The sequence below is a fragment of the Miscanthus floridulus genome, chromosome 12, assembly GCF_019320115.1.
Source record: "Miscanthus floridulus cultivar M001 chromosome 12, ASM1932011v1, whole genome shotgun sequence".
NCBI classification, from domain to species: Eukaryota; Viridiplantae; Streptophyta; class Magnoliopsida; order Poales; family Poaceae; genus Miscanthus; species Miscanthus floridulus.
Window position 1 is genome coordinate 38,773,938 of NC_089591.1, and position 16,420 is coordinate 38,790,357.

Below are 16,420 nucleotides of genomic sequence, written 5' to 3' on the forward strand. Positions count from 1 at the left end.
ACCGTTGATATCTTATTGCCCTTGATTAATATTCATTCAAATGATGTTTATCCTGAATGATAACAGATTCTCTTCACACGACCCCATGAGCTCTAACTGACTAATTCTCATGAATATACTGGAATCGGCTATCACTACAAAAATTTTGGCTTTACGTGACGTTTTGATTTAGTCACAGACAAGTGAAAACGCGTCACAGTTAACTATCGATGACGGTCCAGTGAAACGTCACCTATCCCGCGTCATACATTTTTTTGGACCAAAATAGAACGTCACAGGTTGGTTTTTTGGATCGTCATGGATAAACCGGAGGGCAACTATAGGAAGAGGCTATGGTGATGAACTGAACCGTCATGGTTTTGCTGCCACTTCAGCTGTTGCCATGTCATTAGGCTGCCACCTTGCCACATCATCAGTAGGCTTTTTATGGCCTATTTTCTTCAATTAGGCCCATGTTTTGTGTATTTTTTTAGATTTAGTTGGGCCCATATTTTAGTACACACTATTGGGCTAGCCCAATTGCATAGTAAAATTGGCCCATTGTGGCCCATAACATATCAGCAAAAATTCAAATTTAAATTACACCAAATTCAAATTTAAATGGACATCAATTTCACATTTAAATTGATGACACATTCAAATTTAAATTCACATGATTCACATCGCCATAGATGACCACATATCATCACATATAAACATAAATATGCCAAGGTCCCATCGTCACACATACATCTAAATATAGTTACATATGAAGTTTGGCACAACAAAGCATGCATCAGGTCAAAGACCATGCTGTAGTTCACAGAACAGCTGCAGTTCACACATACATCTAAATATAGTTCACAGAACATACATCCATCACCAAAAGCCATGCATGCACAGGTCAAAGACCATGCTGCAGTCGTTCACAGGCACATAAGTTCACAGCCATGCATCAATTCAACCAAAAGACGCATCCACTTGTTCACAGCGCAGCATCCATCACCAAAATAAGCAACCAACAGCAAAGTGCACCAGCCGATAACCCAAGACAACCTTACTGTGTTGCTTGGCATCCTGGAACCATGGACATCAAAGTCTTGATCAGTGCATCAATGTCATCTTGCCTTTTCTTCAACTCCTCTTCTTGCTTAGCCCTAGCTGCTTCTGCCTCCTAGAATTTCTTCATCATTTCTTCCATTTGCTGTTGTTGAGCCTTGACAACCTCCCTAAGATCACTTGATGTTTGTTTCTCCACCACCAGTTCCTCTTCTAGGTCATGCTCAGCACTAACACGTGTGGCATTGCTTTGGAGCCCGACATTTACAAGAAACCTGTTCTTCTTAGTTTTCTGAACAAGAGCCTGAGAGACCACATCAGTCACATCCTTTGGTTGAAGACCATCATCTACAGGTTCATTCAGCTTCTCCTCTATTTCAGCCTAGCAGCATAAGAGACATAGATATGTCAATGATCATGATATATGAACCTAATGTATCATCAGATTGTGAACTAAGTATGATTTTCCTTACAATAAGAGATTGAACTGCAGGAGCAAATCCTTTCTTTTTGCTGTAGTGTATCTCTTTCAATAGTTCCAGTGCATTTGGTGGTTCATTTTTGTACTTGTCCGCCTGAAAAAAATAGAAAAGGACACTCTAAAAAACTGTTGCTGATTCTATGTATTACTAACACAGATAAAAGGCATTAAACAAACTAAGTTAGAACATTTTCTAGATTTTCTAGTGTTAGTGGCATAACTAATTTTGCAGCCCCAAGTTTAGTATGCAGTGATATAATTTTGAAAACCAAGCAACCAACAGCAGATTTTTGTTGCATTGTTGTTTCTAAAGTTCTACGAAGACCTGGTTGATGGGAAAGGATCGGATGAGAAGCCTAAAAACATTCCAGACAAGCCACTGAACAAAAAGATAAAGTTTGAGGACTCTGATTCTTCAGATGATGAGGATGAAGACCACTCTGGTGAGGAAGCCGACAATGGGATTGGGAATGATGTGGAGAAAGGTGAAACCGCTCCATCTAAGAAGCAACAGGAGGTGCTTGATACCTCTAATACCGCGAGTAAGGACAATACCACTCCATCTTAGAACCAACAGGAGGTACTTGATACCTCTACCGCGGGCAAGGACAATGAGGAACAAGCAGTCACTGCTGATGAACCGAAAGAAAAGAAGCAACGTGTGGAAGATCCTCCAGTTTCTGAGCAGACCGTGCAAAAAGAAACTGCTGATGAACTAAAGGAGTCCACTAATAAACCAAAAGAGTCTAGTGAAAAAAAATATTGATGATTTAATTGACGAGGACCTGAAAGAAATAGGGGACAGGAAAAAGGTATCTTTGCTTTCTGGTGTGGTTACAGCTTAAGATATCTGCTACAGTGCTCCTCTGTTATGGTATAGTGCATATAATTTATACCAAAGAATAAACTGAAGGTTTTAGCATTTTCTCCATAGTTGAGGATTGATTGATCCATTTATCTTTTCTAAATTTTGTTCTTATTAAGCAGGGCCTTCAGCATAGGAACTTAGGGATGCTTTTAAACTACTGTAGACTTGTCCATCCTTTTACTATTATCATACAAATTTATACTGTAGATCCAAGTCCCGTAGTGACCCTTAGGATACTGCAATCAAATATTCTCGTGCAGAACAGTAAACAGTGGTGATTCCCAGAAACAGAGATCACCCAAAATAGAAGCTGCATGAGAGACACTTTACCCAAAATAGAAGCTGCATGAGACACTTTACCTTCAATTGGGTTTCCTACCGTGGCCTTTTCGAATTCACAGCAGCAGCACCTATAACAAATTAACAGTTCAGGTTAAAGAACCCCACAAATGTTATCACTCTGAGAAGGCACTGCTAGTAGTAGCAGCAGAAATTGACGAGGATCTTGTCGCAATTTAGTTCAGGGCATCAATCCCAAGCTTTTCAAGCACATCCACAATTCCACATAATAAACCAAGAGGAGAAAATACTAGTGAGGTAACCTAGCAAACATCCCTCCCCTGATTTCCCCCAATTTTCGCTAATGTACAGAAAGAGTTTAGCCAGTGGTGAACCATTTCCTATATGTCCATCCCTGCCCCAATAGCACACTGACTCTACAGCAATGTACGTCACCGAAACACGGAGAAGAGGAGGGATAGCTCCATCTCATGGGGCACATGCGACCACATCCCCCTCCGCCAAAATTAAATCGCCCAAAATAGAAGGTGCAGGAGAGACATTCACCTTCAACATGCTCTCCCCGTCTGGCCCCTTCGCTGGTTTCCGCCCCTCTTCTTCGGCGACATCGGTGGTGCCTGCGGGATGGCGGCAGTCGCGCTCGACGCGCTCGTCACCTTCACCATCGAGGCCGCGCTTGTAGGCTGCTGGACGGCGGAGCGGGATGGCGAAGCGGCGGTGGAGGAATCGGTGGATCTGGAGGCTGCGGGATAGTGGAGCGGGGCTGATGGACGGCGGAGCTGCGGGATGGTGGAGGCTGCAGGATGGATTGGGGGGATGGTGGCGGCGTTGGCTGGGCGAATTGGAGGATTTGGGGGGATTTGGTGGCGCCGTTGCCTGCGAGACGGTGGAGCCAGATTATATATGGCGCTGCAATATTACCAAAATATCCCCATCGTTTCATTTGCGGGATGCACGGATGGCGGGGCATAATGGTAAATTCGTAGCCAAATATTGGAGGTGGGAAGGCCGCTCGCCGCGAAATTTTCAGAGCGCGCGCGTAATTTTTCCAGGGCGCGCGCCTCTGTTCAGGGTGCCTCTTTTTTTTCTTCTGTTATTTTTTTCTTAGCTATCGAAATAATAAAATAGTGTCAGATCCGTACCAATCGAAATCAGTTGAGGCAAGATCTCTGGAGGTGGGCGGCGATGGATCCCCTGCTGGGGGGCTTGACGGAGCCACCGCCGTGGCTGCTTCTCGGTATCGCCTTCACCGCGGCCACCGCGCCACCGCTGACAGCAACCGGGACGACCGGCGTGGATAGGGGCAGCCGGCACGGACAGGGACCACAAGGCTGGCACTAACAGCGGCGGCTGGCGAGGATAGGGGCAGCCCGCGCGGAGAGGGATGGCCGGCGAGGACAGGGGCGGCGGGCGGTGCGCGGCCGGTGGCCGGCGAGGACAGGGTCGTGGTCTGGACACGGTCGCGTGGTCCGGAGACCTGGACACGGTCTCTAATTTGTTTCAGAACTATCCTAATTTGTTTGCCACCGGCCAAAAGAATAAACATATCACTAGTATACACACATGAATCAGTATCCAAGTGGTTAGGTCCTGCTATTGTGATCGACAGGTCCAAGGTTCAATTCCTAGCAGCGGCATTTTTTCCCCATTTACCTTCCTCCCACCTTCCCGATTTACATCTCTCACCGACAGGTAGGTCCCACCAGCCCCCCTACCACTCAGCATGACATGTAGGAACGATGTGGACGCTCACATCACAATGACACGTTGGATGTTGTATCTATGACCTTCCAATAAGTCCGTCATGGATGACTAAAATGATCCGTGACGTCCAGTTATGACGATAATTTAACCAATCGTCATACATCCATCACCTTGGATTTGGACCGTCATAGATGACTACATTCTGTGATGATTTGTTAGGTCACAATTAAACCGTCACGTAAAGCCAAATTTCTTGTAGTGAAAGAAAATAAACAAGCGTAAGTACTTCCCGTACTTAACAAGATAACATGGGGTTATGTAGCTCAAAAAGGACGACACTGGTTTACTGCAGTTAGCACTTTTAGTAAGTCAGGATTTTATTACCAATTATTATCAAGTTATGCTTAAGCTCCCATTTATACCCACATAATCAGATATCAGAATCATTTGCATCATATTATCATTGTATACCATCGTAAATGAACCACAATAAGTATCCAATTATTCTGTGAGTTTTCTAGGCTGCTCGTGACCGTGAGCACGGCTGTTATAACAGTTTGTTATCCTCTACAGAGGTGGTGCACATTCACCGCGAGTCGTGATTCCCATATGCCCGGGTTAATTACTCCCATGTCACTGCCAAGGTGAGCGGGCAGGGTACACTATGAAGCCATTTCATAGGTTTCTCTAACAAGTTAGGGCCGCTAGGTTTCCTCGGCAGGCAGATGTAGGAACCCCCCCTTTCCTATGGCACATATCCATCGCGGCTATACACATAGGAACAGAGGCAGCCCTATACCCAACGTGGCAAGCCCCTCTTGCGCCATAAAGGTAACCTCTAACAAGCTAGAAAAGGTCCTATTACTGAGTTAAAGTCAGAGCCATATGACTCTCACGGTTGCACTGTCAGTCCCAGCTTTTGCCGACAGATAAGTCGTTATGGAGGGCCAGGAGCAACATGATCAAAAGTCATTTGCACCATCGCCCTATGGATCAGTTGTTATAAATCATGTTATACTTTTAGTTCCATAGAACCATTCACCATCGTATAGATCATGTTCAGTTAGAGCACTAGCAATCTACCCATATGCAATTAACCCATAGGAGTCAAGGGAACAAGTCATCAAATGACTAGAATGTCCTTATGGTTATCAAAATTAGACACATGCACATGAGTAAATGATTAAAGTGAATAGGACATCAAGGTAGGCCCATGCTATACTTGCCTTGGTTCACAAACTCTTGCTGGCCCTGCTGGTCGTCGAAGAACTCTTGGTCTCCAACGTTCTCCTCACCGTCTGAACACGACCAACACGGCAACACACAACATTCCAGGAACATTCATGCAAAGCAAACAATCCTACAATTAGAATAGTACACCAACAGTATAGAAAACAAGATAAAATGTTTATGAAAATAATCTACGTCTCACTACGATCACGTCAACGCGAAGTTCACAAAAATCGGAGCTAAAACACGAAAGTTATGAATTAAACGGGGTTTCCTATCGCACTTTATTTAATTAAACCTAACCATAAAATTTAAAAGTTGCAAAATTGATTAACAGTGGTACTAACACGTAGATTATGAAATTACAAAGCTAACGCAATTTGAACGGATCAATTCGGAGCTAAAACAAAGTTTTTATGAGCAAAACAATTCTAGTGGCATTTCTGTAAATACTGAAAACGTATTTTGGACTAAAACAGTGTACTTTACGTTTTCAAAATGAGAAAGCGTACTCTGGAAACTATGCTAGGGACGGCGGGTTCAATTCATCCGAAACCGAGGGACTCTTTAGCAAATTTACACGCGAAAGGGTATCTTCTAATCCTGGCCGCTGATCTGGAGATGGACGGCTTGGATCGGCTCTGGGGAAGGAAGAGAAGGGGGGGTCCGGCCGGCACAGTGACACCGGCGGCAAGCTCCATGGCTGGCGGCGTGGAGATCACCGGCGCGCGCGGTTAGGGGCCTACGGGCCATGGTTCGAAGAACCGAGGGCACCGGGGAGTAGCAGGGGTTCTCGTGAACCTGTCCAGGCCGAGAAGGCGGCCGGAGGGCGCGGTTGGCGCGGTGGTCGCCATGGCCGGCGGCAAGAGCACACTGGCGCACGCGGCTAAGGCTCTAGACGCCATGAAACGTGAAATAAAATGCACGGGAGGAGAGAGGGGAGTACGGCGAGGCTCACAGCGGGGAGAAATGGGGTCGACGGCGGTATGCGCGGAGGGCGGACAGCGGATCCTGGCGATCCTCGGCGCAGCTTGACCCGTTGGACCGGGCGCGGGGCGAGCGGGAGGTTGGGGGCGGCTCTGACGGGCGGGGCCGGGATGGCAGCGGCTGGGCGCGGGGCGGAGGCGCGGCAGTGGTTGCTGCGGAGCTGCCCGACGTGTTGCTGGGCCGCGCGAGGCTGGCTGGCGCGGAGGAGTTGGGCCAGCAGCCGGTTGGGCCAGCGGGAGGGAGAAGCCTTGTGGGCCCAAAAGCCAGGGAAAGAAAGGGGAAAACAAGCGGGCCGGCTCGGGGAGAAAAACTGTGCTGGGCCGAAAGTGGAGAAAAGAAGGGGAGGGAAAAGAATTCCTTTTCTTTTTTCCAAATACATTTTCCAATCTCATTTTCAAGTGGAATTTGAATTCAATTCAAATTCTAGTCAAAGTCAATCATTACAAAAACAAATGTGCAGCAACATGAATGCATCAACATGTTACTAACCTTATATTTGATTTTATTTTCACAAAATTTATTTCTTTCCTATATTTCAATGCTCACATAATAACATAATTAAATCGAATTTTCTTATTTCAAAAGACTAAAATATTGGGTGTGACAGTGAGGTGTCCCCCTTGTCAGAGAGGAGGAAGACGATGGAAGAGTGGAGGAGCTCTCGGTACTCCTCTCGAGGTTTCTCTACTCTCGGTGCAAAGCTCGAGTTGTTCGGTGAGGACTCGATGATCTTATCAGAATCATCCTCCCCCTCTCTAGGATCCGACCTCCCCTTATATATCGAGGTAGGTCGGGTACATGGTGGTTTAGGGGAGTTTAGTGTATGGTCTACATGCACCGGAGTCCAGGAGGGTCTTGTAGCGGCGTGGATGGACCTTGGCATTGTCGTGGAGCCGAAGAAGCTCTGGGTGTCGTCCGACTCCTCTGTTCTAACACACTGAGTGTTAGGCTCTGTCGGCTTGGACCGGCCTCCACCAGGTGCACCTTATGGAGGGTTTTTGGCGGTGAAGGCATCTAGCTTGAGGGGCCGACGAGCGGGCCCAGAAGCCCCCGAACCTCTAAAGCTAGCGAGGGGATTTGTCCCTTTGTGTCATGCCCTGTGCGTGACCTTGTCGGAGGAGTGGTTGACAGCGCCGCATCCGTTGGGCAACGCTGGGGAGCCCCCGAGCCTTGGATGCTTAGGGCGCCTATCTCTAGCTCGGGCCATGGCTAGCACTAAAGGCCGGGAGGGGGCCAAGGATCGGGTTCAGACTCCGGTCGATCGGGAGCCTGAGGCTCGGATGAGTCCCCGAGTCCTGAGCAGACGCTGAGGGCGTGCTCGAACTCGGCCCAATCCTTAACCGGAAGGTGCATGCGAGCACACTTGAGGGGTGTAGCCCTCGGAGCCCCCGAGCGATCCTGGAGGGATCGATCGGGGGTTTCTTGGTTGGGAACCTTTAATCTCGAGGCTTAACATACCCCTATGTTAGGATCTCGTCAATGGGGCTTCTCAAGGGACGTCATAGTCAGCGCCGAGGGTTACTGTCGCCGAATGGCTTCGCAGTCATCCCTATGTCTTGCAAGATATATAAGAGACATAATACCCTCACCGAGGAGGTCTGGGTGAGGGCACAAGCAAGCCTAGCGAAGGTATTCGGAGGCTCGAGCCCTCTGGGCCACTGCTGGTGGAGGTTGTAGTGATGGGTCAGAAAGCGAGGGCAACGAGGGTCTCTCTGCTTGGTGGCATGGTGTTGTGATCGGGAATCCTTGGTGACTAGCGCTGGCGAGGGCCACGTCCCAGCCAAGGGGGAGGCGTAGTGGTGGCACGAGGGGCATTCCCCTAACAAGTTGTCATAAAATCTATAGTTTTTTTGAAATCGATGGGTGAACACAGTACAAACAACATTAAAAAGACTAAAAGAGCATAACCAATGCCAAAAGCTCCCACACAAGGTGAGGTCTAGGAAAGTAAAATTGTACACATGTGTACCCTTGCATAATAATTAACTCTGCATGGAGATTGGTTGAAATTTAAAACCTTATGATTATGGCCCTTTTGTTAGAGCTCCGGATGGCTCTGGCTCGGACTCCTCTGTGCATGGTAGCAAGGAGCTATTTTTCTCTCTCATCTCAAAAGTTAGTAAAATCACTATTTTTGGCTTCACCAACTCTGGCTCCTCCATGCACTGTAACAAGGAGCCACAACTATTTGGCTCTATGCCAAACAAGACAAGTGGCAAGACTAGCTCTAAGATATCTGTGTGTGCCTCTTTTTTATTATCTTGATCTAACATTAAAATTTTCTTTTCCAAAGTGCACCAACAACCATCTGATAGAAAGGCCCGTAGGCTGCAAATATATGTTTTATGTTTATTGAAGCCTTGAAGGCATGTGAAGGTTCTCAGAATAATGTGTTCTTTGCCAAGTTGTTATAGGTGCAATTATGTGTGTATATATGGCCCCCAATTTGTCTATGCATCCTATGACCAATTGGATTCCTAGTCGTCGGAGCCAGCCTTGACAGGCATGTGAAGGTTCTCAGAATAATGTGTTCTTTGCCAAGTTGTTATAGGTGCAATTATGTGTGTATATATGGCCCCCAATTTGTCTATGCATCCTATGACCAATTGGATTCCTAGTCGTCGGAGCCAGCCATGATATCGAGTCAGTTTCATTCGTTCTACGTGCTGACAGCTGACTTGTCAGTTAAAGTACAATGAATCAAGACCAAAGTATAATGTACATAGGATCTGCACTGGGTCAACCACGTAACAGCAATTATTGGAGCTAAACAAGTCTCATCACATTGTAAACTATTGAGGAAGTACCTCATTGGCGACTGCCATAGATTAATAGTTTCGTAGTAATCATTGGCTATATAGTACAGGCTGAGGTAAGAAGAAACACTTGGTTGTTGGGCAAACATGCTAATCAGTATGATTACTGCATTAAAAACTCAATGATTTCGTTGACAATAATTAAGAAGTTACCATGCTTGCAATTTAATATTAGCTGGTGCCTATTTTAAAATTTTCCATCTTTTTGCATATGGTAATAGCATAGAAAAATATTGTTTTATTATTTTAGCTAATACAAAGTTAAAAACTTAACAATCTCGCCTCCAAGCAAAACTGAAAGGAACAGAGAAGAAAGGGCAGCAAAACCTGAAGGTAAGGAGTTCCTATGTTTGTCATCCCTACTCCCACCGTTCCAAATTATAGGACGTTTTGGTATTTCTAAATACATAATTTCTTTATACATTTAGATATATATATACTATGTATAGATACATTTTAAAAATAATGTACCTAAAAACCCAAAGCATGCATCTTATAATTTAGAACGTAGGGAGTATATGGAAAAAAAAAAACATACAGAAAGCACAGCTTTCGTTAGGAATGAGGCCATGTTCTTATTAAAATAGCAGAGAATGGTGCATGAAAAGCTAGGGTTACGCTGAGGACAAGCACTATAAGCCATTTTCATATAGTTACAAAAACACCTTGTCATCGAAATGAGCAACTAATTGTTTGTTGCATTTTGTTTTGTACTACACTGTTTTATTCTGGAAAAATATATATATGAATTTCTGTCATTGTCACTGACCTTGTATACATCATTTCGAAGTCCAGGCAAATTTTTTGTACTTCTAGGATCGAGTACATACATACTGCCACTAATCACAAATATTCGTGGCATATTCTACATAGATGGTGCATGCCATTTAAGTACCTTAATATACTAGAAAAGAATTTAATCATTTACATTTAAAACAAATCTAACCGTGAAAGTACCTAGACCCTCAGGAGCAGAAAATCAAATCTTGACACACATAGAACTTTTGTATACAAAACATATGGACTTGCCTCTATTAAATCATACATTTCCACTTTTATCTTCCATGTAACACCCTGCACTCAGTGTTATCCTAATAAAAATTAAACAGTAAACGGTTGATTGCTTGGCGTCTAGCCATTATTGGGCCTAAACTGCCACTTCAGTAGGATAAACGGTTGATTTAAATAGAAACGGCGTACCACTGTATAGCATTTAAGCAGTGTGTAAATGGGCTAAATGATTGTTTAGGCAGATAGTGCCTGCACTACATAAACACACACATATAAGACGAATGCCCCTTCCATGTCTATAAAAGCAGCATAAGGTAAACGTTTCCTGGAAGCCCTAGAAGTTTCGAGCTTTACAAATGGCTCTTGAAACAGATAAACAGAATCCTAGAGAAGCCAAAAAACTTGGTGCAAAATTTCAGCGTCATGACTCCCTATATGGGGATGCTGAAAGAGTATCAGACACTGGATATCATGCCTCTGAGGTCTGCTTCTTATCCCATAATTTGTTCTCTAGTGTTACATTATATATCGCTTGTATAGCATGAACTTACTATTTGGATTAGCAAAAGATTTAGGGAAGAATAAACAGCTATGTTCATAACTTGCATCTGATCCTAGAACATATTCTCTCTCTCTCTCTCCCCGCACCCCCCCCCCCCCCCCCCCCCCCCCCCCCCCCCCCTCCCTCCCTCTCTCCTTGCGAGTATAAGAACACAGAGATGACATATAAGGATAACACAGTCAACAATATACTAAAACAAACTAAAATTTCAAGTTAACTCCTTATTTCAATTCAAAGAAACATATATTTGTTCATCCACCAACTTTGATTCGGTTTCTCCGTAAAAATCCCCTGTTGCAGCAGACGATGAGTTTCTATATGATATTCTTGTTCAAAGAAGAGATAAAGCTTTTTGACACTATAGATTAAATGGGTTCTTGAGCACTGTGAACACACAATGAGTTTCTATATGATACTCAATCCATTAAGTAAAGGATTGAAACAAACATTCAAGTCATAATATCTATGATCTACAAAACAATAGTTATATTTGAACTATGCTGTGGATTAGATATTCATACTTACTACATATATTCACTACATGAAACAGGATAGTTGGGCTCGAACGTTGCATTTGGCATTCCAGTGCATTGGAGTGATATATGGTGACATAGGCACATCACCGCTGTATGTGTATGCAAGCACCTTTACAAGTGGCATCAGCAATGTTGATGACCTCTATGGAGTCCTGTCACTTATTCTTTACAGCATAATTCTTCTACCTATGATCAAGTATGTCTTCATTGTTCTGTATGCAAATGACAACGGCGATGGTAAGTTTTCCTTATCTAAGAATCCTTTAGATTCCAGTTCGCTGGAGAAATTACTCTCGTTAACCTTCATCTTGTTTAATTTCCTTTTTTTAATAATATGATGAGATGGGAATCAACTATATGTCAAGAAGCATTATATTTCATCCTCAGATGTTTCCAGACAAGGAAAAAAATGATTCTGTACATTTCTATATATGAATATGAGTATTATTTATTCTTAGCACTTTTCTGCTAGATCAAGGAACAGGTATACATAAAAACTGGGCTCCACTATACGAAATGGTTACAATAATGCCTTGTGGAAAACAGATTATTGTTTCATATATCATATACAGTTCTTGCTACACCGACCTTACAAGAACATAATCTTGTAGGTGGTACATTTGCACTTTACTCATTGATATCGCGGTATGCAAAAGTGAGCTTGATTCCAAATCAGCAAGCAGACGATGCAATGGTCTCAAACTATGGCCTAGAAACAGTATCAGCCCCTATGAAGAGGGCTCAATGGACGAAAAAGATGCTGGAAAGTAGCATGGTGGCTAAGGTTGCCATTTTCCTCCTTACCATACTGGGCACCTCAATGGTTATCAGCGATGGTGTTTTGACCCCAGCAATATCCGGTAACTATAACTGGAACTTCAAGTGATGCCTTTTACTGGTTATTCTCATGGTTTCAGTTGTATCTGTGAGTTCATACAAGTAATGAAGTAGTAGCAGTAAAGTACATGTAATAATTAATGAAGGCATGCTAAATATCCTTTACTCCTTCAGTGACACATTTATAAAGCATAGTTTTAAAGTTGGCAAACATTTTTTTGTTTTTAACGAAGACTTGCACATTGACATGCTGCCTATGATCTATCTGTGCTAGTGAGTCATTCCTTGCCAAATAAGATATGTCAAAATGACGTGATCTATGTTTTGTGGATGTGTTTCAGTGCTCTCTGCGGTGAGTGGTCTCCAAGAGAAAGCACCTCAGCTGAAACAGGGTAAGAGCTATTTGACTTGATTGTAGAACAAAAGCATAAAAAATGAAAATACGAAGGGCAGCTTCAGAAAAGTTGAAAGAATCCTTGCACATACTAACTTAACAGGAATTATTTGTCACTCAAGTATTTGATTTGATAGAATATCTTGTAATGTGCAGACAAACTTGTAAAACCATTTGTTTGGTGAGAAGGCCAGGTTTCTCTGTGCACAAGAGCATCTGTCCACCTTGGTGGCGAGCTGTTTGGTCACCAGCCACAGTAATAAGTTCGAAAGTGCATGATCAGCATTTTTGCCATGACACACGTCTTCTCACAGAAAGAAAACGCCAATGTTGCCGTCTTAGCTCCACACTAGCATTGCCCGCCAGGTCGTTGTCGTAGCTTGCTGCTCATGCATCCTGCTAGCCACTAGCGCAGGCCTGCCTGTGGTTGCCGTTGTTGCTCCCCCACCCGAGCAGGGAGCAGGGCCACTCTGTGGGTTAGGTTGCTGCTTGCTCTGCTGGCATGACACACAAAAAGAAATAAGTATAGCAATGATGTATATGGACAGGGAGCATATTTTATTATTAAAAGGAAAAACAACAAAGTGGTTTCCTACTACTATAACTCTCATGTCATCACTAACAAAAATTTCTTTGGGTTTCATTTTTCTATTCTTACTCGGCAGAGCAAATGGTATGGATCTCTGTTGCCATTCTGGTGGTGCTGTTTGCTGTTCAGCGTTTTGGCACAGACAAAGTTGGCTATTCATTTGCACCCATTATTCTGATGTGGTTCCTGTTCATTGGTGGCATTGGAATTTACAACTTAATCAAATACGACATCGGTGTTCTGAGAGCTTTCTATCCAAAATACATCGTAGACTACTTCAAAACGAATGGAAAGGATGCATGGATCTCCCTTGGGGGCATCCTTTTATGCTTTACAGGTGACTTTCAACGTATGTAAGCATATCACAAAATCAATTCCCTAACACCCTAACCCTCAATGGCACCAAAACAGGCACAGAAGCTATGTTTGCTGATCTAGGCCATTTCAACATAAGGTCAATTCAGGTATGTGTATGTTCTTTCTGAAACTAATATCAGAAATGGCTCCAGAGAAAGTCACGTTAAGGTTTCATTTGCATCTTGGTTATCCTTAAAAATAGTAACCAATAAAAAGTGCAGGAATTAATGTTAACCTTTTACATCTTATTATGCTGTGATTAACATAAGATGACAGCAATCGTGTTGTTTTATATTTCAGATCAGTTTCAGCTTTATTTTGTTCCCTTCAGTGTCATTAGCTTATATTGGTCAAGCGGCGTTCCTTCGTAAACACCCAGAACATGTTCTTGATACTTTCTATAAATCAATTCCAGGTAAATTATTCAAGATGATGTAGTGCCTCAATTCCATCTTTTGTTTGAATCAAACACAATTGTATCTTGTTTGCAGGACCAATGTTCTGGCCAACCTTCATAATTGCTATCTCTGCTGCGATAGTTGCAAGTCAGGCTATGATATCCGGTTCATTCGCAATCATTTCACAGTCACAAACATTGGGCTGCTTTCCAAGGGTCAAAGTACTCCACACCTCAAAACTTTATGAGGGGCAGGTGTACATTCCGGAGATAAACTTTGTTCTAGGGTTGCTTTGTGTGATAGTAACATTTGGTTTCAAGACAACGACTAATATTGGCAACGCATATGGTAAGACAAACGTGAATCCTATACTACTCTGCTTTGTGAAACATGACACCGAGTTAATTCTGTGCAGGAATTTGTGTTACTTCTGTCATGGTTATTACAACTATTCTGCTTGTAATTGTGATGCTTCTCATATGGAGGGTGAGCATTTGGCTGATAATACCCTTCTGCCTGGTATTTGGTTCCATAGAGCTTGTCTATCTTTCTTCAGTTCTATACAAATTCAAACAAGGGGGTTACCTACCTATTGTGACTGCAGCAGTTCTGCTGACGATCATGGGTGTTTGGCATTATGTCCACGTAAAGAAATACTGGTACGAGCTTGAGCACATAGTTACAAATGAAGATATGCGAGAACTCATTCAAGCACATGACGTAAAAAGAACTCCTGGGGTAGGCTTCCTCTATACAGAATTAGTGCAGGGTGTCCCACCAATTTTCCCCCACCTCATTGAGAAAATACCCTTTGTTCATTCAATCCTAGTGTTTGTTTCCATTAAACACCTGCCGATCCCTCATGTTGAGGTTTCAGAACGATTCCGCTTCAGGAAAGTTGAGTCAAGAACTTCCCGGATGTTTCGGTGTGTGGCACGATATGGGTACAGTGATACCATAGAAGGGGCTAAGGAATTTTCTGCTTCCCTTGTTGAAGGACTCCAATCATATATTGAAGAAGGGCATTTTATCACAAACATGCAAATTCAGGAAACTGAGGCTGAAGCAACCTCCATCACAGATAGTAACACAAGAACACGTAAAGCCAGCGGCTCCACAGTGTACATTGAAGAGGCACTGACGCAAAGTGAAACTACAGATCTCACCCAACCTCCCATAAGCAGCTACTCAGCGCACTCATCTGGAAGGATTAGCGAAGACCAATCCCGCACAATTGCAGAAGAAAAACAATTTATTCAGAGGGAGCTGCAGAAAGGAGTGGTCTATATTCTTGGAGAAACTGAAATCAGGGCAGGATCAAATTCTTCCTTTTTCAAAAAGATTGTTGTCAACTACATGTACTCATTCCTGAGGAAGAACTTCAGGCAAGGGGAGAAGGCTTTTGCAATCCCAAGGCAGAAGTTGCTCAAAGTGGGAATGGTATATGAAATTTAAGCATCATGAAGAGACTACTGCAGAGGGAGCTGTATTGGTTTCACCAATACAGGTTTGTGTTTCGTTTTCTTTATTAAGCACATATTGCACTTCCCTGGCAACATGATTTATGTGTGTGTTGATAAGCTTGTGATGCTATAAACAATGTGTTGGCGTGTTACATGAAGACCTGTATCGTGTGTCCGGCAATACACCTACACCCTAGGGTAGGCCTGTTTGTTATTTTTCGCACTAATGTAATCGTAGGCTTTGTTGCTTCGTATGGTACACCTGCCTATATGTACTGAACACATTCGATGCAATACTTGTGTGTTTTCATCCATCATTTACTCATGTTTTCACAATGTATGCCAATGGTTCTATGCACTTTAAGTGATGTACTAAAGTGTTAAATAAGCATCTTTTTTTTTGAAAACTTGGAGTCCTCGAACAACTATATTTTCTCGGGTCTAAAAGAGGAAAATAAACATTGCACCTTAAGCAGCAGTATTCCTGTGTCTATAACAAAAAACATATTCCCACATAGGCCTAAGCACTTTTGCTCAAACTCTAAGGCACATCAACATTTCATTTCTAGTTGATATACCCCACTGAATCACCGACCATCAGTATAAAACAAATCACATAAATGGAAAAGACAAGAGAGAAGAACAAACTAACAATCACATAATAAACCAAATCGATTAAGAATCGTGTCAGGGAGGACGTACTGTAGAATGGCCGATGCAGCACTCACGAGCGGCCACAACGCGAGGCATGCGTCCCCAACTCCCCATTGATGCGCCTCTCCTCCCTCTCGGACATATCGTCGAATGACTTCCGACCACGACCAACCAGGGGACGAACGCTCTATGAAA

At 43.5% G+C, this 16,420-nt stretch overlaps 1 protein-coding gene across 1 annotated transcript; it reads left to right on the top strand.

Moving 5' to 3' along the window:
* Positions 1-10,791: 10,791 nt before the first annotated feature.
* Positions 10,792-15,563, top strand: LOC136497419 (potassium transporter 19-like). The gene is made up of 9 exons (XM_066493210.1): positions 10,792-10,917; positions 11,548-11,770; positions 12,145-12,393; positions 12,712-12,762; positions 13,430-13,690; positions 13,765-13,817; positions 14,011-14,125; positions 14,202-14,456; positions 14,524-15,563. The coding sequence occupies exons 1-9, from the start codon at positions 10,792-10,794 to the stop codon at positions 15,561-15,563; spliced, it is 2,373 nt and encodes a 790-aa protein (XP_066349307.1).
* Positions 15,564-16,420: the final 857 nt, after the last annotated feature.